This window comes from Mixophyes fleayi, chromosome 3 (genome assembly GCF_038048845.1).
Source record: "Mixophyes fleayi isolate aMixFle1 chromosome 3, aMixFle1.hap1, whole genome shotgun sequence".
Lineage (NCBI taxonomy): Eukaryota > Metazoa > Chordata > Amphibia > Anura > Limnodynastidae > Mixophyes > Mixophyes fleayi.
In genome coordinates, this window is record NC_134404.1 from 27,510,014 (window position 1) to 27,537,757 (window position 27,744).

The following is a 27,744-nucleotide window of genomic DNA, read 5'->3' on the forward strand; positions in this document are numbered from 1 at the left end:
ACACCACCCATGTATAATACACAGATACAGTACTGTGAAAGACTAGTATACATATTTTCCAGAGTGTCTCTGTGTTCAGGGTGGGTGGAGTCTTTTGGAATTTATACAGTAGTCTGCAGGTCAGGTGTGTTGTAATCATATAGGTAAAACATTCTCTAAGAGTTTAAAAGAACACAACTCTCTGCAGGAGAACAGAATACTGTACAGAGGACTGAATCAGCGCTTTGTGTAACCTCGACAGTACTAAGTAAGAAACCAAATTCTCACACTTTTCATAAAACATTTTGGCTTTATTCTATTGAAATATCCATGTTTGTCTCATTAAAGACATTTCATTGTAGATGTATGTCATTTAGCTGTATATACCAATACTTTATTTACTTATTTACTAATACCTAATACTAAGTATTCAGATGAGTAAACTGTATCATCTAACACAAATAAATGTTTATTTGCCTGTCTGGTTGTGTCTCACATGTCACTATAATAATATGTACTTAATGTTTTAATATGAACTTGTTGTTTTGGTGCTTTGCATATTGCCCACTGAATGACTGGGGATTGCTTATAATTAGTTTACTAATTATTCGCAGAGAGACATAGTGGAAAATTCCAAGGTAGACACATATGTACTCATAATGTAGTAAGGCATAAGATGCTCATAAAAACACATATTAACATCAGTACTACTCATCCCACAATGCATCCAGTCCCAAAACAGTAACATCTGGCATATGTCGGATCAATATCAGCTAGATTGTGCTACAGATCATCATCATCTTCACCAATGTGTATCATTACACCAGCCCCCCAGTGCCTACAAGAGATACTTCTCTTAAAAGGTGTTTCTGCAGTTGCGTCCATGTCTAATTGCATTGCATTTATATAAACATACACTTAGCATAGTGTATGATTAAAATATCAATCTTGTTTAGGAGTGTGGTTTACTCCCATACACACCGCAGTTCGTACGGTACCATCCCTACGCTGCCAGTTTGCTTGTACTACACCATAATCAACTTAGCATACATGGCCTGTATTGTGCTCTGCTATTCTGCATCTCCAGGTAATTAATATGCAAAAACCGAAATATGTACGTATGCATATGTCACAAATCACACTACGAGTTGAGTTATCAGAACCTGTTGTTGACGAGAGCTTCACCAATAGCAACCCCCTTTCTCATAGAACCAGATATGATCGCCGGTACTCGGTTGTCCCCAGGACTTATTCTCAAGTAGTGATAACTCAACTCTGGGTAGGTAGTAGAGATGAGCGGGCTCAGATATCTGAAATCCGAGCCCACCCGAACGTTGCCGATCCGAGCCCGATCCGAGACAGATCCGGGTATTCCCGCCAATTGCAAAACTAGTTGAGGGTTTTTTTATTATATTGTGGGGACCACTCCACTACGCAGTCCAGATACTTTTTTGGTGGAATTCAGACCAGTTGAGGGTTTTTTATTATATTGTGGGGACCACTCCACTACACAGTCCAGATACTTTTTTGGTGGAATTGAGACCAGTTGAGGGTGATATATTGTGGTCCCGGTACCAAATTGTGTACCAGGACCACTGCACTATGCAGTCCAGAAAGCTACCTCGGTGAAACGTTTTGGACTAAAAACAATATTGTGAGGTGTGAGGTGTTCAGAATAGACTGGGAATTAGTGGAAATGATTGCTAATGAATGTTATTGAGGTTAATAATAGCGTAGGAGTGAAAATAAACCAAAAAAACTTGATTTTAACACTTTTTATGTTTTTTTTAAAATAAATCCGAATCCAAAACCTTAAATCCGAACCAAAACCTTTCGTCAGGTGTTTTGCGAAACAAATCCGAACCCAAAACCTCAAGCAAATCCGAATCCAAAACACAAAACACGAGACACCAAAAGTGGCCGGTGCATACCCCTAATAGGTAGGCACCACAGAGGACTTGACAGTGGGATGCTGAGCAGAGATACTCCTGGACCGAATAAAGCAGGAACACTGCGTAGTAACAGGATGCAGTACCAACCTCCACCAGTATTACAGATTGACAGTGTGGAGTAGAGGATGGTGTAGTACCAGCTGTGGCCTGTGTGAGATGGAGGTAGAGAGCAGCACAGTGTCAGGGAAAATGCCGGAGCAAGATTGAGCACTAAATCTGTACTGTGACACACTGCAGACACAGGTGAGTCTGATGGAGCGAATAGCTGGCACCACGATCCTGCAGGTGGAAGAAGATCTCCCAGATGAAAAGGAAGTGTCCGAATCCAAGTAGAAGTCAGGGCCATGAGCAAACAAGCAAGGTCAGTATTCAGGCAGAGGTCAAGGTCACGAGCAAACAAGCAAGGTCAGTATCCAGGCAGAGATCACAACTGGTATCAATCAGGAAACTGGCAGGCTAATCACAGAACCAGGCACATGAAGAAGCAAGCATGTGAACGCTATAACCGGCAAAGACAGAGATAAGCTGACAGGTATTTAAACCAGTAGTAGCCATTCAGGGCAGGTGTCAGATAGAGCTGCAGGTGAGAGGAGTTCAGGTGATCACACTCAGGCTGAAAACAACACTGCAGCAGCCAAAAAGAAAACAGCAGTTACCTGCTGTTCCTAACATTACATGTATTTATGGAGTGAGTACACAGTATGGAGGTGTGTATCTTACACAAAAATCTAACATACGCCAAGTCCAAAGTAGCTCTATAGTGGTTGGCATTGCTGCATCACAGGACTGGGGCCAATTTGATTCTGATTAGGGTGCTATCTGTGTGGAGTGTGTATGTTTTCTCCATGTTTACATGTTGCACAAAAACTTACATGGTAGTTAATTGTTTTTTTAGAAAATCAACCCAGCATTTGTGTGCCTGTGGTTTTATTTGACAATTTATTTTTGTTATTGGTACAGTTGTCAAATAATGTAACAATGCTGATTTAGTGAAGGTAAGAGAGAGAATTGCAGAAGGGAGCAGGCAGAGAGAAATGGACAGAGGAAGCTGCAAGGCTCAAAAAGGGGGAAAAGAGGAACTCTGTTTCATATGTTTGTTTAACAAAAAATCTGTGGAATACATGCTGAAATAGGAGGGTGAATATTTTCTACACTCTAGTTATTTATTATACTCTTCTACGAAAATTTTGTCAATTACTCACACTCTTATCTATGTGCATGTTCAGTCCTTGCTCTTGGGTGATAGGCTTTCTTTCCTATTTCTTTCCTATAGTGATACTTGGGATGAGTGTAAGAAAATAATACACACCATGGAGTAACATACATTTCTGGGTAAAATAGTTGTACTAATCCCTGACCTTAGAACTACCTTTCCTGCCCTTTCTTAAGGAAGCAATTTTCCTTTATTGGGTTGGGGACACTTTGGAGGTATATATGGATGCCTCTGTCTTCTCTAGAAATATTCAATTTCTTTGCGTGTAGTTGGTTTCCATGTGTAATTGAGTCCTTTCCATGACTAACACACAGGTGGTTGTTTATGATATTTAGGGTTGCTTGGGCATGGACGTTAGAGAGCTATTGAACAATGACATCACCCTACACATGGGCACACTCCACACATAGGTTCATGTGCTGATGCGTCCAATGTGATTTTTATTTTTTTTGGGGAGTGGACTCTCGTGCCAGTGAACTACTATGCTCCTAGTGATGCTATGAACACATGTACATAAACACATACACTAGATGTTTGTGAGTTGGAAGAAGGGTGTGTGTATGTGTGTGAACATGTGACATACTGCAATTTACAGTTGAGTTGGTCTACAATGTGCCCCACTGGCCTTTTAAAGTAAAATGAGGTTGCAAACCAAATTTTTCTTTCCTCCTAATTTTTTAGCTACATGTCACAATAGGCATTCTAAGACTTTAAAATGTTATTTGCCATGTAGTCTATATTTGCATGTGGGGTGGTAGTCCATAGTGTATGGGCAGTCACAGTGTTGTGTTATATGTTGGTGCTATTTAAATAAAAGATATAAATAATGATGCATAACATAAAGAACAAAGTTTTGAAGCCTGAACCACAGTTTAAGAACCTTTTAATGAATTTTTCTCTCCTTTGATTATGAGTACAGATGTTTGAAGCTGCCTCAAACTGTTCCTCTAATAGGTTCATCAAGTTTCGAAAAATCGCCAGAGATTCTCAAAATTGATATCTGCTTGCTCATGATTGGTACCAGTTTGCACAGGATTAAGATTAAATTGATATATTTTAACTGCTTTCAAATGTGGATGGAGACTCTCGAAAAAAAAATTACACTTTCCTTTAAATAGTAAATAAAGTAATTAAAGTAATGTTACCGCATGTTAGTAGGCCTTGAATTTGGTAAATTTGTTCTGTTGTGACTTAAATTGTCCACGGTGGTAAAAATCCTCCCTTCTTATTCCTACCTTTTCTAGACTAAACTCCTTCTCACTGGGTTTGCTAGTTAATTGCATTGTGAGGTCTGGATCTTTATATGACATCTGTTTTTTCTGGTAAGATTCTGACAAGGTTATAATCCTTAAGTATAATTGGAAAGTGTTTCTTAGGGATCCGTTTCACTTGGTCTGCTGCGTTACTATATTAAGATATGAAGTAAATTTTATTTGAGTTGTTGGTAGTGGTATCTTTCTTTTTATATGTGAGGAACAGGTCTCTGTCTTCCTTTTCAGATTCCTCAACTGCTTGTTTCACTTTATGGGTGTCAAAGTTCTTTTCATTAAATAGTTGCATCAGGTGTTCACCCTGGGTTCTGTAGCTGTCTAATTGTGAACAATTTATATGTTGACATTTGAATTGGTCAGTGGGTATGTTCTGCAGCCAGCTAGAGAAGTGCCCACTCCTGTCTAGTATATAGCTGTTTACATCTACAGATTTTTTTATTGTGCGTGTTTCAGTCGTGTTATTCTGAATGGGGTTCTCCAAATCAAGGAACTCTATTGATGTTTTGCAGTATTTGTTTTAGTATGGTTGTTCATTTGTTCTATAAATTGAATCATGGATAATTCTGTCCCATCCCAAAGGAAAAATACATATTCAACATAACATTTCCATAGGAAGAGGTTCACTCCACAGTTATGCTCTGACCAAATGTTGGTCTGCTCCCACCAACTCCCATGAACAATTTGGAATAACTAGAATAGAAACTTGTTCCCATCACTGTCCCTTTCTGGTGTATATAGAAGGTACCCTCAAACCAAAATTATTTGCGGGTTAGGACATGTCTAATTATGTCTAGCTTGTGTTGTTGTTCTAGGAAATGTTTGACATTGTGTTTTGGTAGTGTCTTATAGATTATATCTTTGAGAAAGTGATCAATATATTTGGATAAGTTGGATGTGAGTGAATTAATCTCTGATATGATGGGCCTTCCTGGTGGGCTAGTCTGATATTTGTGTATCTTAAGTAAATGGTAGAAGACTGAGATTATGAAGTGAGTGTCATTGAGAAATTCATAATCACATTTATTCAGGACCCTTGTGTCTAGGACTAGTTCCTGTTGGAATTTTTGTGTGGGGTCTCACTTGAGACCCTATAAGTAGTGATGTCCTCTAGGATTCTGTTGGATTTGAGTATATAGTGTATGTAGTTTGCTTTGTCTAGCAGGACAATACCCAATCCTTTATCTGCTGTTTGTATTACCAGATTTTAATGCTGCCTTAGTTCTCTTAGAGCAGTCTGCTCTGCCTTATATAAGGTAGAGAGCTTCTTGTTTTTCCTGTGTTTATTTTGTCTTGATTGTCTTCTACAAGTTTTTCAAATGTGCCAATAAAGTTGCCTTTGAGGTAATTTGGATTAAAAGTTGGGTGGGGAATTCAGGTTAGTGATTTCCCTTACTGAATTGTGTGTATCTGGGTTAAATCTAGGGCGAGCCATCCTTGTTCAAATGATAGTCTTGCTAAATCCTTACAATCTAATGTAATTATAATCATTAATGGCTTATTTCATAGGTGTGCCAGATAGTGTAGGCTGCTCTAATAAGGTTTCCCCTTAATTCACCAAATATAGCGTACATTGGGTTGCAGAAGTCTCACTGTTGATTTGCCCTGTACATGTGACAGCATAGCCAGCCACTGCACAGTGATATAGAAAGTTGTTAAAAATATTTGCTGAAAGCTTTATGGTGAATAAAGATCCGATTTTCAACAATCAAATAAAGGTGGATGAATTTTTATTATGAATTGGTGAAGACTACATTAAATGAGACAATTGGTTACTTACTGACACTAGGGAGTAAATGTATCAAAGTCCGTTTTTTCTCATCTCGCGGGAGATCGGCGATTTTTCAGCTAAAATTTAAAGCGGCGATGGCTTGTAAAGGCAAGTTTGCCTTTACATAAGGAAAAACTTATGACAAATCTAATTCCATTCATTATGGAATAAAATTGTAATGAAAAAATCATCTGAAACAGTTTAAATAATTATCTCAAAATCTTTGTTATTCTCCCTGATAACATTTTCAGTAGTCTAGAATATTAAAGATATTATAGCTTCTAAAGTGATTAGACAGATTCCTGAACCTGAAAGCAATATTCTTCATGAACTGACTGTAAGATTTTTAAATGCATTAATTCTAGAAACTGTCTGTTGACATTGGTTATCTTCCTACTTGAGTACATGTGGGCTGCTCCAGGATGGCAAAACAAAACACCCATCGAAACTGGAGGACTGAAGAGTATTCAAATTATTCATGTGAATAGGTCAATATGATAACAAAGGATCTACTTGCACACATTACATTAGCTTTACATATGCAGGTTGTAACCAGAAATTACATTGATCCACAAAAATATTCCTGAAAGACCAACCTAGTTCTCTCAGTGTAGATCCATCCAAAAAACAAACACTAAACAGTGTAACTAATCAACTATCCTGAGCTGTAAAACAACATTTTACCCTTAGTATCTGCCTCATCTAAATGACACCTGGATCATTAAATCAACAGATCAATTTAATATGTTTTCAGAGTCAATTTTTTTTCAGTTCCACCACCGCTATGCTGCTCAGACCCCACATAAGTGTCATAAGCTTCTTTGCCTGTAGTTCACCGCTCCTGAACTTTTTGGGCCAAGGGACTCAGCCATAGAGTAATGTGTTGAACATGCAAATAGCAGTATTTGATTTAAAATGTATGCAATTATATCTTCTTTATTGAGTTCAATAGTATTTAGTGTGGCTGCTGCAAATCACAAAATATATATAATACAGCACCATATTGCAACCTTTGAAAATGCATAAGGTTAGTTTTTACACTAAATAGATTCTGACACCATACGATAATGTTACATACATTGAGACCTTACAAAGAGGTCAATCTTCCAGCTTCCTCTACTTCTCTCTGGTGGAAAGACCGAAGGAGGACAGAAGCCAAACATTTGACTATTGTTTGTAATATATATGGATGTTTAGTTGTCTAATAAAAGACCTATGTTTTGTCTTCCAATCTAGATTTTACAGAAGACGTTGTTTACCATGGATCCTTTCTCAATTGTTCTGTCCGCTGTAGTCATCCTATTTTTGGCCTATATTTTTACCAATCGTAATAAACACGATTACAAGAATTTCCCCCCGGGACCAAAGCCTTTACCAATCATTGGGAATGTACACATGATCAATATGACAAGACCTCATAAAACATTTCTAGAGGTAATACATTATTTCTGCCAAAACAACACCAAAGTATTTATGTCTGCAATTAAAATGAATATGCTTTTAGACAGTTTGTTCATCTTCTTCCACTAATCCAGAAATTAATACAAGGGAATTCAAATGCGGATAATTAATTCCCCCACATTATGTAAATGTGAAGACATTTACTGAATTTAATCTCCAATGATAAGGAACTTGTTGTGTAGGAGGGTGCAAATGCAAAATGGTAATTTGCACTTAGCTCTGTTATTTGGCATCCTATCCCAAGTAAAAAAATGTACCAAGAACTTGTTTGTTGCATTATTGTAATCTCTTTTTTCCACAATAAAAATGTTTTTATTTCATACACCAGGGTTTCCCAAACCCAGTCCTCAGGGCTCCCTAACAGTGCAGGTTTTCCATATCTCCTTGCTGGAGCACAGGTGTATTCATTACTGACTGACACATTGTAACAGATACACAGGTGGTCCTAATTATGTCACATGTGATCCAGAAAACCTGCACTGTTAGGGGGCCCTGAGGACTGGGTTTGGGAAACCCTGCCATACATCAAGGTTTCATTTACATCTATCTAGCGATCACTGTGGGTACAAGGGTTAGATTCGCAACCATTCTGATATTTAGGAGAAATAAATACCCAATCCTTAATTTGATTGCACAGTTTCCAGATTTAAGATTTTCCCTTTACTACAGTTATACCTTCTTAGAGATTACTTTGTGAGATAGTCTTGAGGTTTGGAGGTTTCAGATCCAGGTAATCCCCAAGTTATGGGTTCCAACAATAGGAACATTTTACTTTACTGGCATAATGTAAATGAATGCTGACTTTACTTCGCAATTTATTTTCTATTGTTTATTGTTATTATTTATTGTATTTACAGTTGTCTAAGATGTACGGCAAAATATTCAGCTTCCAGTTAGGAATGGAAAAGATTGTCCTCCTATGTGGTTATGATACCATTAAAGATGCTCTAATCAACCGTGCTGATGAATTTTCTGACAGACCAAGCCCTCCAGTGATTGCTAAGTTGCAAAAGGAGTATGGTAACTGTTTATAGTTTCCTTAAAGAATATATATATATATGTTTAAATATTTTAGAACTGAAAGTAAATCTGTTGGATTATATGTCACACACACAGAAACAGTAACACAGATCGTTTGCCTATAATCAAACTGACTATGCCAACAGATTAGCCAAACAACTGGATCTCAACTTCCTTTAAACTACTTCAGTCTAACTTGAATTGGGAACTAGTTGTCCCACAATACATAGAGGAGGTCCTGCTATTCACTTCTCAATAAACGTCTGTTTCTATGAGACTCAAACAGTCCATGCAGTGCCAGTAAGCCATTTCAGAAAAAGGAACATCTAATGAGTTTCACTGTGGTCCACCCTACTATTTCACTACAGCTCTGTTACAAGCTAAAATATTGCCTCCCTATCAATTACAGAGAGTGCAAACTCTTCCCACATCTTTAGGACATTGTCCTTATCTCCTTTTACGCAAGCAAAAAGATACTTCAGTGATTTAAATTGTGTATGAATCAAATAAACAGTTTCTGCAAGCAAGTTTACCAATCTGTCAGTCATTCTCTGCTTGCTCTTAGTGAAGCTCTTCCCTCCTTTCTTATTAGGACATAGATTAAGATCTGATCACATTTAGGTCAAATATAGTGTAATATTATGTGAAATGAAATAAATGCACAAATAAAGATATCGCTAGGCAGTTCACAGACATTCCCTCACCACTGTACATGTAAAAAATTTAGGTACAAGAGCTGTGGGACATGAGAAGTTGGTTTAGGTTGGGAGTTGGTGATGGACTGACCGAGAGCTGATTTCATATTATGTTCAGGTGTTTAAGGCAAAGTTTATTCTTGGTGAAGATCACATCACGCCAGAAATATTTTATTTCCAGGACTAATGGATCGTGTATTCGCTTTGTTCAGGTATTGTCATGGCTAACGGTGAGAACTGGAAAGTGATGAGACGATTCACTATTTCAACATTACGAGATTTTGGGATGGGGAAGAAAACGATAGAAAATAAGATTATTGAAGAGGCTGAATGTTTGACACAGGCATTTAAATCATACGGAGGTGAGTGGTTACTTTATAATTTCCACAAGAAAAGAGAATAGAAATTACTATAACAATTATGTTAGTGTTATACACATACATACACCATTGCCCATCTACTTCTATACTCCTCACAAGTGTATATCAGCGATAAGATCATTTAACAGTTTTGAATAATTTCATTATTATTTTGTGATTTAAGCATTTTTTGAAGAGTCTCACAGAGGAGGCAGCTGTCTTGTTGGGTAAATAACTATTCATGAAACTGCAGATGGTCAATTGTATAAGAACCTGCCTCCAGTGTGTGCAGTTGACAGGTGCATGTGCAGTTTAGCAGTATGTTAAATAAAGTTATTTTCATACCCAGTGTTATTCTCTGCTGGCTCTAATCATTGTCTTATTCTATTATTGCTGTAATTATACATTGTGGGGGGAAAATACAGTTGCAGTAGGTTTTATTGCCCTTCATGCTGTTCATTTATCTTAACTTTTAAAACTCCCACAAGTTAACCAGTGTTCATCTATAGGAAGGTCTGATAAACGTCGATTCACCAATAATTGTGGTGAGCAATGCGAAGCAGATTATGCAACAAAGGCTGCTCTATCTGTAAATACAATGCATTTGCTTTAATTTCTTTTAATTATTTAAGTGTTAAAGTTACCAAACTTCCTTCCACTTTATATTAGCTGCTTATTTGACAAACTGTTATTGATGAAGCCTCACCAAAGGCCTGATATAGAGTTGGATGCAAGTCCAAGATGAAAGCATAAAATACACGTTTCCATATTGTGCATGCACAGCAAAAAGTTGTACATCTCAGTCTATATGCGGAATGAGATGTATCTGCCCATTGCTGGTCTCTACAAGTAGAAAGTCAGAATGGGGGAGGGAGGGGACATGCTAGTGTAGCTCAAGAACATTATGGGTGTGGTAACGCTTCTTACTACCTATGTAGTCATTCTAGGAAGTATATCTGCTGCGGTTGCTTCCCCATTGGTCCAAGGTCTGTGTTGCGGATGAATATAAATAAATAAGATGAAAATTTTGTCTGTGATGGAATTAGTACATTCATAGATATATAGTAAATTCCTGTGAATCTTAGCATATTTTTCTTCCATTTCTAGGAAAACCCTTTAATCATATGACCGTCTTGAATGCTGCTGTAGCCAATATAATTGTGTCCATACTACTCAATCATAGATTTGAGTATGATGATCCAACCCTACTGCAGCTCATGAGTTTAATTAACGACAATATAAAACTCTTTGGAAAACCTATGGTCATGGTAAGATGTTCCCTTATTGCTACTTCAAATTTTTGGGGGTCTTCTTCTACTTAATTTTTACATACACAGTAACATATAGTGTTACTGCTGACAAGACAGTTTATAGAGTTAGAGACACCGACAGTGGTATCCACTGAGTATGCAATGCTTATCAGTCTAGCTTGTTTTACAAGATAACAGCACAATTCTCCATTATTCATTTCACTTCTTATTTTAACTTATATCACAATATTGGACTATATATGATAAGGAAATTATTTAAACCTTCTGTATACTTTTCAAATTGGTTTAAAATTGCTTTTTTCTCTTAAAGTTATACAATATTTTTCCATCTGTGATGGACCGGCTGCCAGGAGTTCACAAAATCATTTTCAAAAACATTAGACAGATGCAGAGCTTTATAAGAGCGACATTTACAAAACAGAAGCAAGAACTGGATGTGAATAACCAGAGGAATCTGATTGATGCATTCCTGGCTAAGCAGCAAGAGGTATAAATTACTACTAGCATTTATTGAACATAAAAAAATGTATGCAAAATGCATTATTGTCTCCATTTAAGTCCACAAATATAATTTTATTGAGTGTTATAAATGTTATATATAGAAGATCTGCCCCTAAAATAGTAATCCAAGTCTCTTCAGGGTTTAAGTATTACATATTGTAAACTGGCAGGGAAATATAATCCAGGTGAAATGCATAATGCAATAGCAGGTCAATCCTATCAAAATAAAGAGTCAGTTTTATGTGCCTCTAAACTGGCAGTACCATCCAAGGTGCAGAGATTGCACAAGTTCAAGTGGAAGAAGCATTTGGCAAGGACTAGAGTGAAAGCAAAGTTGGAGGCTAGCCTCCTCTTCTTCAGGTAACATACCAGACTGAATTAAATCGCAAGATTAAGTGAGGGAGAGGCTCCGTGGCACTCCAACCTTGGAGTCCATAATTTAAAACAACGTAAAGGTAAAATGTTAGTTTTTTCTAACACATGTTACGCAATGTTAGCTCTTATCTTCAACTAACCTCACCCTGCATTTCCACCTTCTCCTGTTCCCATTCCATCTCATGGTCACTTTTTGAGTTTGCCGCTTGGGAGAGCAAGAGCCTCTATATGGAGAGGAAAAGTCTTCTAGTGGAAGAATGGTACCAGCTAAGAATCTTCAAGATGGAATTCTGTGGTAATGCATTTCCCTCAAAGAAACTTCTATACAGGTGTATTATTTGTAGGTACTGATATAGCCTCAAGTGGAACCTGTTTTGGGTGTCTATAAATTAATTTCTTTGAATGATGGGAAACCCCAGAGTGGTGCAAAATCTGACAAAAATAAACCCACTCTTTGGTCTCTGAAGAGGAGGATGTGGTTCAAAACCAGATGAATAGCTGGATTGTTCCATATTAGAACAGGTGTTGGGGTGGAGGGGAGTTTGGAGATGCTACATAATGATGTTGAGGAGCACTGCTTGGTAATTTGGAGTTCTATGCTGCAATGGGGCCTACAGTGCAGAGGAAATTGAAATAAAATTAGAGAGTGTAATTAGCCACCACTCTATTCGCTACACCTTAGTTCCTCTTTCCTTCCCTGCTGTTCTTATTTTTGGATTTGAGATCATGTGATCGCCTCTTACACTGCCCTGGAGCCTCCTGATTGGGAAGCATTTCTTCAAATAGCAGGGAGGGCCTTCCTGCCTGTTATAGTGTTGAGCCTGCACCTTGAGAAGACTGTTGTTGCTGACTTAGCATATTGACTGCTTGTTGCTTGACCTTTTGCCTCTTCCTGAATATTCTCTTTCTGCTACATGTCTCAACCCATGCTTGTTTTTGGACATCTCTGCTCGCTGACCACCCTAAACTTTCTATCTTATCCATCATTTCCCTGCTTGCTGCCTACACTCGACCATATGCATCCTTACTGGTTTGCTTTCTGTATACCAGCTGCTGTACTATACTCCCAGTCTCTATACCTCATCGTTTTATGTTGCCCAAGATAAACTTTTACTACTCCGAGTTTAAGTCCCGGGGCATCTGAATACCTGTAAGAATATCACTCTCTGCAGGAAAGGTAAAGACTTCTCTTGTGTCCTGTTCTAGAATTTTATCTAGGTATCCAGTGGGAGCCGTTACAGAGAGCTTAGATTCAATAGTGACTCAGATCCTAGTACCAGAAAGCAAGTACACACTGAGCCAGTGAGTGGCTGTGAAAATTTACATTGGGAACTGCCAGGCACCCCTCCTCCTTCTCAGATTTATATAAAGTGTGCATTTGCACCCGCGGTTTTCTGCCCGCCCGCATAAACCTTACAATTTATTGATGCAGCCATAGGTGAGCTTGCACTGGAACATCGACTGAGCTTTGAAAACGTCTAAAAGCCTATGGAGGATGGTCATTTTTAGTGTGCCTGTTGCAAGAGATCAGGAGTAACCACCTTTTATTTCCATACAGTATTTATCACAAGTTACCTCACACATACAAGCAATGACCCAACATATATTCTACCCACAATAATGGATGGTCTATTTTGCATTTTTAGCCACTATATTGTAAATTTTTCAGCCCTGAGTGAGTATTTAATTTTTAATCCATTCTTGCAGATGAAGTATTCTAAAATGCAGGATACTTCCACCCAAAACTGAAAATTCTTTCTCTGATGAAATACCCCAGATAAGCAATGGTTACTTACCTAAGGTCTAGCATTCAGGCTTTTGAGTGTGATGCCTGATTCTACACATCCCCCTATGCTCTCCCATTTCATGCATCTTTTCGCAGGCAATATGTTATCCATAAATGCTACATTTAAAGCTGGAACTGAAATTTTAAAGGTGTTTTCCAAAATGCACCAAGTACCTCAAGAGTTACAATTATGTAGTTAATTAACTGACAGCATTTTTAAACCATATATCATAGAACTCTTTAATTATGTTGAAAATTACTTTTTTACTTAGCGGAAGCTGTGTACCATATCTCATAAAATAAATATCACCATTAGCGCTACTATAATGTTCAATGATAAGTCAGTTGCCGCTCGCAATGATAGTGTCTTATAGTAAACAGTATTCCGTCTATATTCTACAGGGGAAGCCAGAATCCACTCTGTATTACCACAATGACAACCTGATTGTACTGCTGTCAGATCTATTTGCTGCTGGAATGGAGACAACCACTACCACTCTGAGATGGGGCCTCCTGCTTATGATAAAACATCCAGACATCCAAAGTAAGAAATCTATATGTGGGATAATGCGCTCATACTGGGAAATATTAGGATATGAGAAGTCACCTCAAAGTTCTGTGCCAATATAAAAGCATAAGACAAAGGATGAATGTGGAGCTCTATGTTGACTTCTCATATCCTTATATTTCAAAATAGGGGTTACTTCTTATAATACCTGTATAGCAGTTTCTGATAGAGGAATGAATCATTTGAGTATTTTTGGGTTATGTCATTGTTATTAGACTATGTTTTAGTGTCATTATTGTTTAACTATGTATTTTTTCAAGCAAAATAAGGAAATCAGTCACACAGCTGATTATGATATGATTGTATCTGTGATAAGCTGTATGAGGGAGGGGATGGCTCTAGGGCTGGTGCTGGCAGTGTCATGTACGGCTAAGGTAACATCAATGTTGGAAGAATAGGATAAAATAGAGAAGCTCTCTAGATATTGTTCAAGCACAGTGTATGAAAAAAATGTAAGTATATTATATGCAACCTTTTTGTCATGGACGAGATATGTTGTAACATTGCTGCTGTAATGAAAGATATTGGTATCTTTGACTAGTAGATAAGAGATTTTCACAAAGTTCTGCAAAGTATTCGCCACATTCTGCATTTGGCGACTGAATTTTGCACATTTTTCCAGCTAAATAAGTTCCTTAAATGTTGAGCCCAGAATTCCTCCAACAGTTTCTGTTCTACCTGGAATTTAAACCTTAGTACAGAGCAGAATAAATTGGCTGCAAACTTTCTCGAAATGTTTTGACATAAACAGTAATAAAAAAGTACAAAGTACATAAACAGGAATAAAAATAAAACTTTTATTAGGCCACTGAATGTTAAAGTGGGAAAATCAATTTAGAAGATAAAGAGGAAGTTGATTTGTACTAATTGTTTATTTTTTTAATCTATATCCACAAAGGAAAAAAACATAATGCTAGAAAATAGGTTATGTACACTAAAAAATATTACTTGTCTAACATTGGAAGATCTGCAGATCTGCAGCTACACCTAAACAAGCCTGAGACAGATAAAGCACTTGGTCCTGTTGGAACCCACCCATGTGTATTAAAGAAACTAAGTTCAGAAAGTGATAGATCACCACCATTTTTAAAAAGGGAACAAAATCAGAACAAGGAAATCATTGACTTGTAAGTCTGAATGTTGTCATTGGTAAATTATATTATTTTAAGGTATTCTGAGGAATGTGATTCTGAAATATATTGTAGGGAATAACATAGTGTTAGTAGGGTTTCATGAAGAACTACTCATCATTCCTTACATATCTGATTAATTTTTAATGATAAGATAAAGTTCAAACTTGATTTTGGTATAATATATATTGATTCTTTAAAAGTGTTTATACTGTTTCACATAATATTCTGGTACACAAGATGAGTACTAGATCTATAAAAATATGTACATGGGTAAAGGAATGGTTAAAGGATAAAAAAACAAAGGGTAATTAAAACCTAATACCTACTATAGTAAATTTATTCAGAATATACTCAGAAAGATTGAGTCAAAATGGCAATATGGCAGATTGAATTTAATGTAGATAACTGTAGAGATATGCAACTAGGCTATTGTAATACCTATATTATTTATATATTAAGGGCCTCATTTAGAGTTAAATGCAAGTACTTCTGATCGGTGCCAAAAGCACTTTTGACCAAAGATCCGTCTAAGTTTGCACTCCAACTGAGACAGATCTTCCCGTTGCACTTCTCTGCACTTAGAGAAGTAGAAAGGGGAAGGTAGTGAGCAAGCCTACCAATGTAAAGGTGTCTCTTGCTCTTTACATGCTATTTTGAGTTAAAGGCAACTGCAGATGGGTCTCTAGGAGACGTATCTTTTACGGGTACTTTCAGCTGGTACAAGCGAGAAAAAAAAATTAAAAAAAGTTGTGCATCCCCTCCCAAACAGCATAACCAACCCTTGTGCTGTCTGGGGGAGAGAACAATTTTTTTATTTTTCTTTACATTATTTGTTTTTATTTAATTATCTGCTTTACAGAGCGCTGTGCATGATAGACTTAGATAAAGAGGCTCGTTTGTGCAATTTGCACAGTTTTCTAAGTCGCAAGGATCTAAAGATCTGTTCCACTTTAAATACTATGTAATATACGGGATGAAATTTACACTTACGATTTCAGTGTACATTGCGTCTGACTCTAAATGAGGCCCTAAATGTCATACAATTGGGTAAACTAATTTTAAAAAGGGCTTATGCTAGTTGACAGAAAGCTAAATGACAGGTGACAACTGCAAAGGCAAAATAAAACCTAGGATGCATAATAAATGGGTATAATTACATATGATGCAAACTTAGTATTGCCATTGTATAAATCACAAACTAGACCATGGGGTAAAAGTATCAAGATGCGATTTTGCAAATCCAGTGTTTTTCTCAAGAACTCGCAGATGTATGAAGCTGAGATTTCATGTAAAATCGCCAGAGTTGTGCTTCTGTCAAAATCGCTATTTGCAAAATCGATAGAGATCAAAATCCCGACTGTTTGAAACTGCAGCTATACAAGTCTCAAATGTATAAAGCTGTGATTAACACGGCAGATACAACACACTGCATTCTAGCAGCGTGTTGTATAAAGACATCACTGTTACACTGCCTGTCATTCTGCCGGAGCTCCAGCAGCTGTCAAAAGTGTTAAAAATAGATCAAAGTTAAAAAAAAAAAAGCGTGGGGTCACCCCTCTATTCAGTCTGAAAATCGGGGAAAAATTTGGCATGGGGTCCCTCCTATTTTCACGGAACCAGCACTAGGCAACCCAGCCGGGGTTGGTGGCACTATAGCAAGGGGACAAGCGGCAGGGGTCCCCCTGCTATAATGACTAACCAACCCCAGGCCATTCAGCACTGGGCTGGATTCCCTAGGGAGTGGGGTCCGCCAAAAAAAACAAGTGCGAACCCCCCGTTGGGACACCTAGCCCAGTGCTGATAGCACTAAGGCTCTTCCTACACCCCTGGGTGGTGGGTGTAGGGTAATAACGGCGATATAAGTGGTACAAAAACAAACAAAAACCATTTTGTTTTGTTGAACTACAAGTCCCAGCCAGCCAGGTTGCCCTAAATATTGTGGGCATGCTGCTACTTGTATAACTAATAGCACCAGCATACCCACAGCAGCCAGGGCATGTTGGCACTTTGAGAACCATAAGTGCCAACAAGCCGTGACAACCAGGGCTGGCTGGGACCTGTAGCTCCACAAAACAAAATCTTTACAAATCCACAACACCCTGGTTAAAACCACTAACATTTATTAAAAATAGTAAACCCACAATAATGACAGTAAACACCCTCATTTACACCACATATTTGTATTAAAAATAATAAATCTCCAATATACTCATCAATGAAGTTTTCATCTGTTGTCAGCAGCTTTCAATCCAAAAATAAATATCACCAAAGTCCAAAAAAAAATTGTAATTTGTAATGTCTTCTGTTCTTCTGCCCAGGGTTGGTTAGTCATTATGGCAGGGGGACCCCTGGCGCGTGTCCCCCTGCTATAGTGCCTCCAAACCCAGCTGGTTTGCCTAATGCTGGTTCCTTGAAAATAAGGGGTCCCCACTCAAATTTTTTCCCCGATTTTCACGGGGTAAGTAGGGTTTAAACTAATTAACTTTGATCTATTTTTTGACAGCTGCTCGAGCTCAGGCAGTGTAACAGCGATGTATTTATACAACTTGCTGCTACAGCACAGCAGAGTTTGCTAACATGGGAGTGTTTTACATCGCAGCAAATCGCCAGAGATGACCAACGATTTTGAAGATCAGGGTAAAAATCGCAGCTTGATACATTTAAATTTTTTTTAACACGCTGAAAAAAAATCGGACCTTGATACATTTACCCCCATGCAGGGCCGGATTAACCCGAGGTCTAACTGGGCTATAGCCCAGGGGCCTCGGGCATCCAGGGGGCCTTTCAAAGTCCTCAGCAGCATTATTGATTATTGATCATTGATCGGTCCGGGGGCGGGGGCCTTTCAAGTCTTTTGGTAAAATTTTCTACAGATGCCCAAAATACTTTTTATGAAGTAGGACATCTGGTGGCTTCATAAAGTGGTATATAATTGTATAAGGTGTAAAGAACATAAATATATCTGAGGACAAATAATTGGAACCAGTAGCAATCACCTGTTTTTTCCACTGTATAGATTATTTCAGATAAAGCAACATATGCCTGAGTGAGCATAGTCAACACAGTTATAGAGTAGTAAAGGGCACCACTCGTGTCTTGTAAAGTAGAGCTTATAATGTAATTAATAAGCATGTTACTGGTATATTAAAACATATATTGCATCTATCTTAAATTATGTTTGTATACTAGGATACTATTCAATATTACTACATGCAAAGGAAAACCTTAAACACATCCATCACTGATTCAGTAATTTTTGCTGTAGCTTTTAGTAGAAATAAGAATCCTTCATTGTGTTTCTGGGCTATAAATATGTGATATGAATTATTATTTATATAACACATCTTTTTTAACAGATAAAGTACAAAATGAAATTGAAAAAGTGATTGGATCAGCTCAACCTCAAATAGAGCATAGGAAACAAATGCCGTACACAGAGGCGGTCATTAATGAAATTCAGCGGTTTGGTGATATCATACCGGGTAATGCCCCACATGCAACTTCTCAAGACGTTACATTCAGAGGCTATTTTATTCCGAAGGTGAGTGTTACATTTATCACAGCATATCATAGGAACACAGCTGGGTTCAGTAAAGGATGTCCACAGCAAGATTATTAAGGAGTTATATACTGCTACAAATATGCTAAAATAAACACACACATGTTCTATTGTTTGTAAAAAGAAAGAGTGTATGTGAAAAAATGGCAAAGATAAGGGTTTGATATGAGCCAAACAGAGCATGCAAAGGGATTAGTAGAAGTTTCTCATCTACTCACTTCATGCACATAGTGTAGCAAAAAGCAGACTCTTTAAGAAGCCCCTAGCATGGAAACAATGCATAATCCAAATCCATTTACTGACAGCAGAATTTTCCAAAGCACACATCCATAGTAAAGCAGCAGTAGATGTAAAAGATTCTTCTCTTCCCCTCTTGGGAGGGGCCCAGGAGTTTCCCATCTTTACTGTGACTTCAGTGCCACTTTACCTAACCTCAGATCTGGAGGACAGAAGTGAAAAAAGAACTGACTAGGAACCTGTCTGTTGCTGGTTCTGTGCTGCTCATTGTGCTGTATCTCACCATAGATAATTTATAGTGTATTGCAGAGAACAGTGTGCCATGTCCAAGGATTAATCACAGTATATATGTAGTCTTGTTAATTACAAAGCATATTGATTGTTATACTACACCACTTACTGCCATAATGTCTTCATCTGTTCATGTGTCAATGGGCTACTGGATATACAGTTTCTAGAGATTAAACTAAAGTGCAGATGATTAGATTAGTAAAGTGATACATATAAAGGCATGAAGTTTCACTGTCTGAAGTGACTAGTAACATTTACATAATTAACAGTAGGGGGGGGAGAGAGAGGGAGAGAGAGAGAGAGAGAGAGAGAGAGAGAGAGAGAATCAAGTGGATGGGACAAGGCAATGACTTCATTGGCATGTGTGTTTGCGGTCATCAAAAAAAAACACTACTTGGGTTCCTTGTGATATTGTTGTATGTGGTTGGTCAAAAAATGATCTATTTCATTTGGCAATCCCATATATGGTCAAATTTTCTAAAGACTTCATATTTTAATCTTACAGTTAAAAAACTAAGTCTGCCAATGTATGGGCTTCATAAAAATATTCTTGCTTTTTAACTATGTATTTCTGGTACATAATGAACAGCTTTGAACATTTTTTCCCCAGGGGACCACTGTTTTCCCACTGTTGACCTCTGTACTGAAAGATCCTGCGTATTTTGAAAAACCAGAAGAGTTTTACCCAGAGCATTTTCTCACTTCAGAAGGACATTTAAAAAAGAATGAAGCATTTATACCTTTCTCAATAGGTAATACTAATTCTGAACAGATTTTGTTGATGACAATTTCACTGATGAGACTTGGGTCTTGGAAACAAGATTACCTGCAAATATTACTTGACTGGTCTTTGGTCAGTAGGGGAATTTTCTTGTTTGGTTAACTTATGTATGAAGAACACATCCAGCCTGAGAGAATGAACTTGATATTATCCAGTACTTTAATTAGAGAGGATGAACATAGTGACTATTTATTATGACAAGTGCAGAAAATAAGTAAGTTATAACAAAAATGAAAATGAATCTGTTCACATACTGAGAGTGATCAAACAGTTTTCTATCAAGCAGTTTCTACTACAGAGGCAGCCAAACACCCACTGGGTTCCAATTGTGCTCATGAGAAATTATAGGTTTAATGCACCTATATAAGTCTATAGCACTGGCTATACTGTTAATTTTAGTTGTCTGATATTTTGACCCTTTTTACTCCTGAATTTCACTGTTATCTGTCTATTCTGACCTTGTTTTTAGATATGGACTTAGATACAAATTTGATGCTCTTTCTGCATGTTGTTGACCCCTAAATTTGATCTTGCATTCTGTGTCTCTAATCATTGATCCTGTTTATTCATGTGTTGACTTAGATTAGGTATGATATATCCCTTACCAACAAATACCTCTGATTTTACATAAGTCCAGGAGGCAACTAAGTCCAGAAAGCACAACTTGTTTTAAGGATGAGGGTCTGCTGTACTATGTCATCCCTGAGAATGGTCAAGGTCATATATGGAATTGTAAGATATATGCTGTGGTCGGTACATACTAAAAATAATGATAGTGCTTTGAAATTTTAATGTTGCTGGAGCTTCTCAGAAGAAATTAAGGATGTATTTGATATTTGGATCCTAGATGCCTTCATGAATCGGGCATCTAAAATTGATCATTGCATCAGGATGAAACATGAAGAACTTTCTCGTAAATTTGAACATTACTGGTGTAAATCTTGCGCCGCTAATGATTTCAGAGCATATTCTGCAATCTACCACTCCTATAGAAATGCTCTGGGCATTGCTAAACAAACATACTTTCAATCTCTCATCTATGCTTCTAACCCTAAACACATGTTTAACACATTTAAATCTCTTCTCACTCCTGCCACCCCAATTCCTCCGACTACCATCAGTGCCCTAGGATCTTGCTTTCTATTTCAAGATTGATAAGATCTGTCTTAAAATGGTATCATCTCCCTCGACTAGCAATCAGCTCAATTCCTTTCCAGCATCCTCTGACACCATCTCTTCATTTGATTCCACAAATGAACTCTCTTCTTATCTTCCTACTCTACCTCCTGTCTCTCGATCCCATACCCTCACAAATTAGTAAGTCCATGTCTCGTGTGCTCATTCCACCTCTACCTAAATCTGTAATCTATCTCTCTCTACTGTTATCTTTCCATCATTATTCAAGCACGCAGTGATTACTCCTATTCTGAAAAAGCAAATTCTCTCAAATTATTGCTCCATCTCTCAGCTACCCTGAACCTCCAAACTTCTTGAGAGAATTGCCTACACTTGCCTCATATGTTTCCTTTCTGCAAACAACCTATTGGATCCTCTTCAGACAGGCTTTCGCTCTCAACACTCCACAGAGAATGCACTGGCCAATGTTGTCAATGATTTGATCACAGCTAAAACTAAAGGCCATTAATTCTCCTGGATCTCTCGGCTGCATTTAACACTGTAGATGACTCTCTCCTCATACAAACGTTACAATCCCTAGGTCTTCAAGACACTGTCCTATCCTGCTTCTCATCCTACCTATCTAATCGCTCTTTCAGTATTAATTTCTCTGGAACACCCTCCCCTCCACTCCCTTTATCAGTTGGAGTGCCACAAGGCTCAGTCTTAGGTTCTCTGCTATTCTCTATCTACACCACTTCTCTAGGAAAGCTAATAAGCTCCTTTTGGATTTTCAGTATCACCTCTATGCAGATTATACATAAATCTATCAATCCTCTCCTGTTCACTCACCATCTGTGTTGTCTCATGTTACTGACTGTCTTTCTGCCATTTTATTTTGGATGTCCTCTCGCCAACTCCAACTCAATCTTTCAGAAACAGAATTAATAATTTTCCCACCCAACAATAGAAGCTTCCTGCCTGACATTTCTATTTCGGTTGACAACATGACCATAAATCCCACCCCGCAAGATCGCTGCCTAAGTGTAATCCTTGACTCACAACTATCCTTTGTTTCCCACATCAACTCTATATTTACATCATGCTGCATACATCTTAAAAACATTTCCACAGTATGTACACATCTCACACAAGACACTGCAAAAACTTCAGGCACTTATCATCTCCCGCATTGAGTATTGCAATTCCATCCTTACTGGTCTTCCCAAAATCAGATTCAAGCCCCTACAATCTATTTTGCACACAGCCGCTAGATTGATTTTCCTTGCAAACCGTTGTTCCTCTGCTGAGTCACTCTGTCAGTGTCAACATTGGTTGCCTGTTTTTCAATGAATCATATATAAAATTATTCTGCTATCATACAAGGCCATAAATAAAATTGCACCAACGTACATCTCCTCACTTGTCTCAAAACTCAAAATATCTCCCAAATCGACACTGCCATTCTGCACAAGATCTGTATCTCTCTTCCATTCTCATCACTTCCTCCCATTCTCGGTTACTGGACTTTTTTCGGGCTGCACCCACTTTATTGAATTAACTCCCTAGCACAATAAGACTTTCTTCAGTCTTCAAACCTTCAAGCGTTCTCTGAAAACCCACCTCTTCAGACAAGCTTATAACATTCCTCTACCACCTGCTTAAACTCCCTAGTTTACTACCCTCTACACTGCTAACACAAGACAAAAACACTCTGACCAAATTAGTTGTGAGACTGATCATATAGCCCAATAAATACTTTGTAAAATTTGCATTCTAGCTGAACAAAAAGTCAATATGATGTAGCACTAACCATTGTGTATAAAACTATTGCCCCATAGATTGTAGCAGGGCCCTCTTATCTCTCTGTCTGTATGTATTACCCAGTATTGTTTTGTTACTGTTTGTTCCCAATTGTTTGTTCCCAAAAGCGCTATGGAATCTGCTGGCGCTACATAAAAAAACAATGATGCTGATTGATGATGATGAAAGAACAATCATCAACTACACCTTCTGCTTCTTTGCTTTTATCTATGTCTAGCCCATCATCTTACTTGTAGTTCCCTGCTGTTTATGCTGAACCTGTTTTCCTAATTTACCTGTTATTGTCATGATCTTAATCTTGGATATTGATTTGGTACTGAATCTGTCTAATAGTTAGTCCAGTGGGGCTATTGAGTACTAATAAGAACAACTTGCTTTAAACTATACTTAAAAATCATGATAGTGGAGTCTTTGGTGTTTATTAAGTGGAGTTTTCTCAGATGAAACATTTTCGCTATTAGATCCCTCATTACTGTTTCACATGAGGCACTTCAGGGATTGTCTGAAACACAGTGATTATGTTTCTATGGAAAAGGGAGATGTTCTGGGTCTTTTAAGTGCTTTTAATATTACAGTACACCATGGATATCCATGTCTATATGTTCATACAAGCTACTGTAATAAATATGAACAAAGTAAAAATAATACACAGAACAAAATCTCTTGCTTACACCTATAGGGTCTGATTTAGATGTCAAAAAAAAAATGCCTCATTTACATTTGAGCGAAAAAAGAAAAAGTGAACAGTGCAGAAAGTAATGCTAAATAATTATATACATTCAAGTAACCTCATGAGCAACAAGTATTAAACATATTCGGTATAAAATACATATTTAATTGATTCAAACAAAGTAATAAATAAAATAGAACGTCAGTCTGTTATTAATAGCAGTAAATGTACCTCCATATATATTGAAACACAGCACAACTAAGATGTCATCAAACAAGCAATTGAATGCCAGGAACTCAATAATTAGGAACGCAGGTACTGTTCCCAAATAAGTCCAAGCCTCCAATATACCTTAACGGCAATACATAGAAAAATATGCTCCAACTGAATATGATCATAGTAGAAACTGAGCGAGTTCTTTAAGGCGACGATTAGAACTCCATATAGAAACAATGTGATACCATAATATGGATAGAGTCTGTACTTCTAGAAGTAACAAGTTCCAAATAATTCTAGTATGTAATCCATATATAGATCGTGAAACAGGAATTTGAACAACTCACTTTTTGCCATCTCTCTGATGGTAACTACCATTCCTACCACCTGATTCAAAGTAGCCTGCTGCTTAGCTGTTCATGCAGCAAACACACACCAAGATTCCATTAGGATCCAACAGAATAAGACTCACTTGTGTTTTCTACCAATAGCATTGTAGTGAAACAGGCAGCACGTTTCGTCCCCTGCTTGTGGACTTTTTCCAGCCATCATTTCCATTTGAGCATAGATGTGTCTGCACCTTTCCATTTCCATATCTGTGTTTCAAAATTGCATCATAAGACTTGTGCAACCTTAAATCTAGCAATATAGATGCGGCCAGAGGCAATATACATCATTCATAATAATCAACTCCGAGACTCTCACCTGGTTTATGTAGGTCCAAGGTTTCTCATAGCTAATGTACTTCAAGACCTGTTTCACTCAAAATAAGATACATCTCAGCCTAAATTTCATCTGTTCCCATATATTTTTCCCTTAAATAAAAAAAATAGATATTTATTTGACTCAAAATCCGTCCTGGAAAAAATCTATATACAACATTTTCTTGAGTAGATTTCATAATAAAAAGGCTATCTAATGTGAAACTGACACAGCTTCAAAAATGTAAAACATTACTGAGGAAATACCAGATAAATAAACTAATTGTTAAAATGTGATTAATATTCACTGCAGCATTTAGCTGCTACTAACGTTTCCTATTTGTTTTCTTTCTAGGTAAAAGAAGCTGTGCTGGGGAAAACATGGCTAAAATGGAGCTATTTCTGTTCTTCACAACGCTGCTGCAGAACTTCACAATCCAGCTTCCTCCTGGAGCTAAACTGGACCTCAGTCCTGCAACCGGTTCTATTAACCCCCCACAACCTTATGAAATCTGTGCTATACCTCGCAGCTAGAACATGTTTTCAGACAAGCTCATTTGAAAGATATGTCATAATTGTTTAGAATTGAAGCATCTAAAGAAGATTTATATAACTCTATCTGACATTTTAGAAGTTAAATATTATTCTTTTAAGTTTAAAAAATATTTCTTTCCACAACACTAATGTTGCAGCTACTGGTAATGAATTTGGAATTATTGCTTTTTACTTTGATGTATAAATGTTAATTGTTATGGCCAATAATACTGCAGAGCATTCTATTTTTCTTCAGGCATGAGATACAGGAAGAGTGTTTAGCCATGTATATTATAAAATACAATGGTACAGAGGCAACATGTGAGGTGGCAAGAGGAACTGAGGGGTAGATGTATCAAACTTTTTGAAATTGAAAAGTGGATGTGTTGCCCATAGCAACCAATCCGATTCTAGCTATAATTTTCTAGAATGTACTAGATAAATGATAGAATCTGATTGGGTGCTATGAACAGCATCTCCATTTTTCCAGTTAAGAAGGTTTGGTAAATATACCCCTAAGAATGAGTCATGGGCCCCTTGTGCCACTTCTTTGTGCAATCTAAGTTCTTCAGGGATTTATTAGAATATTCAACCCTTTATATATTGCATCCAGGATACAGATATTGCAGACTTACTAATTGTAGTGAATTTGAGAACATTTATAGGTAACTATAGAATATTCCTCAGCAGTTGTGTGTTCATTTCCTTGTGCTTTTTGGATTTTTTTCTTGTATACATTGTTTTGTATTATATACCTGATAGATAATAATGAATAAATATATTGTTTGTATTTGCTCAAATCTGGACCCCAAGACTGTATTTTTTCAACCTTTCTCTTAGCACGTGGACATTAAATTCTCTTCATCATTTATTTTCTTAGATAGATTAATATGCACTAAGGGCTGTGTCACACTGGCAATTTTTAGTGGGTCACTAACCTGCATTCTTTTCCTCCTGACACCAAATACATCACCTCTTGGTCAGACTCACAGAAGCCCTTCCTTTTGTGGTGACATATTTTGGCACCATGGACCAAGGAGTAAAAAGTGTAAATTTGTACTTCCTCAGGGGAAACTACATGAGTGTGGAGGAGAGAAACCCTGATGTTTGCAGTCACAATTTTCTCTTCTCGCATCAGCTGGTGTTGGCTGAAGATAGCCCTGCATGCTAGTTCGACATTACCTGCTCTGCTGACTTATCCCTGTGTCAGGTCCAGAATTGCCCACTGTGTGGCCGACCCCATCAGACTTAGGTAGTGGTGCACCGGCTAAAGGTACGGGGCAGCCAAATGCACACTGGAGCCTATGGAGACAACATAACATTAGCAAATAACTCTGCAATTCAAGTGGGAGACATGTTTTAGGCCTTTGGTCACTGTTCAGAAGCAGCCGCTACCAACAGCACATAGGAGACCCAGGCAGCTCTGCTCAACTTCTTTTCAATGAAAATGCCACAAAGTCACCTTAAAGCAAGAGAAACTCTACCTAGTGTGTAACGTTTGATAACTGCATGAAAAAGTGAAAGTGTTTTGTATATCCCACTCACCCATCAAAGGTGTATTGGCTATAGCTAATGTCATAAATGGTTTGGTCCCAATCAGTCCGTTAGATCCACAATATGAAAAACAAAGTGAAAACAAGAAATAGTGTGAGTAGCTGATGTAATAAGTAATTTTAAATTTTGCTCATTTGTTCCAGGTGAGATACCTGTTTTTATAATTAAATGGTGAAAATCTTCTTAGCTGAAAATCATTCTTTCTTGAACAAGTGTTCAAAAAAAATCAAATAGAAAAACATAGTGGGCCTGATGAGTTGAATATACTCCTGTCTGCATATTGTAAAATCGTTAATTTGTACTTTGCATGCCCATAAATCAAGCTGCATTGATATGTGTGTCTGCAGTGTTGCATGTACAAACACTTATGCCTGCTTGCGACTGGAAAGTGGGACAGGCAGGGCCGGACTGGCCATCTGGCACTACTAGCAAAATGCCAGAAGGGCCGATGGTCAGATGGGCGCATTCAGGGCAGTCAGTGTTGGTGCATGCACCGACAATGACAGCCTGTCAGTGACAGGCATCCTGGTGGCTGGCTCCTCCCCAGGAACCAGCTACCAGTTCACATGGGCCGCGCACAGCGCTGCACAGGTCCTGGCCGGGTCCTGCAAGCTGTCAGAGGAGCGGACAGCAGAAGGCAGCAGAAACAATTAGAGAAAAAAAGATGAGAAGGGAAGTACTCTAAAACGGGGGGTGGGGGGAGATGCCACAAAGAAAAAGGAGGGGTGGAGAAGGATGCCACACAGAAATGCGGTGAAGTGGAAGGATGCCACATGAGGAGGGGAGTGACAAGATGCCACAATAGGGGGGGGTGGGGAGTGACAAGATGCCACATGGGGGGGAGTGAAAGTATGCCACACGGAGGGAGAAGTGAAAGGATGCCACACGTGGGGGAGAAGTGAAATGATG

General features: G+C 37.9%; 1 protein-coding gene across 1 annotated transcript; it reads left to right on the top strand.

Moving 5' to 3' along the window:
• Positions 1-2,120: 2,120 nt before the first annotated feature.
• On the top strand, positions 2,121-27,517 carry LOC142143420 (cytochrome P450 2C5-like). Its single transcript, XM_075201256.1, has 10 exons — positions 2,121-2,292; positions 7,420-7,617; positions 8,502-8,664; positions 9,572-9,721; positions 10,826-10,986; positions 11,300-11,476; positions 14,054-14,195; positions 18,709-18,893; positions 20,050-20,191; positions 25,103-27,517. The coding sequence occupies exons 1-10, from the start codon at positions 2,236-2,238 to the stop codon at positions 25,279-25,281; spliced, it is 1,554 nt and encodes a 517-aa protein (XP_075057357.1). The 5' UTR covers positions 2,121-2,235; the 3' UTR covers positions 25,282-27,517.
• The last annotated feature ends 227 nt before the right edge of the window (positions 27,518-27,744 follow it).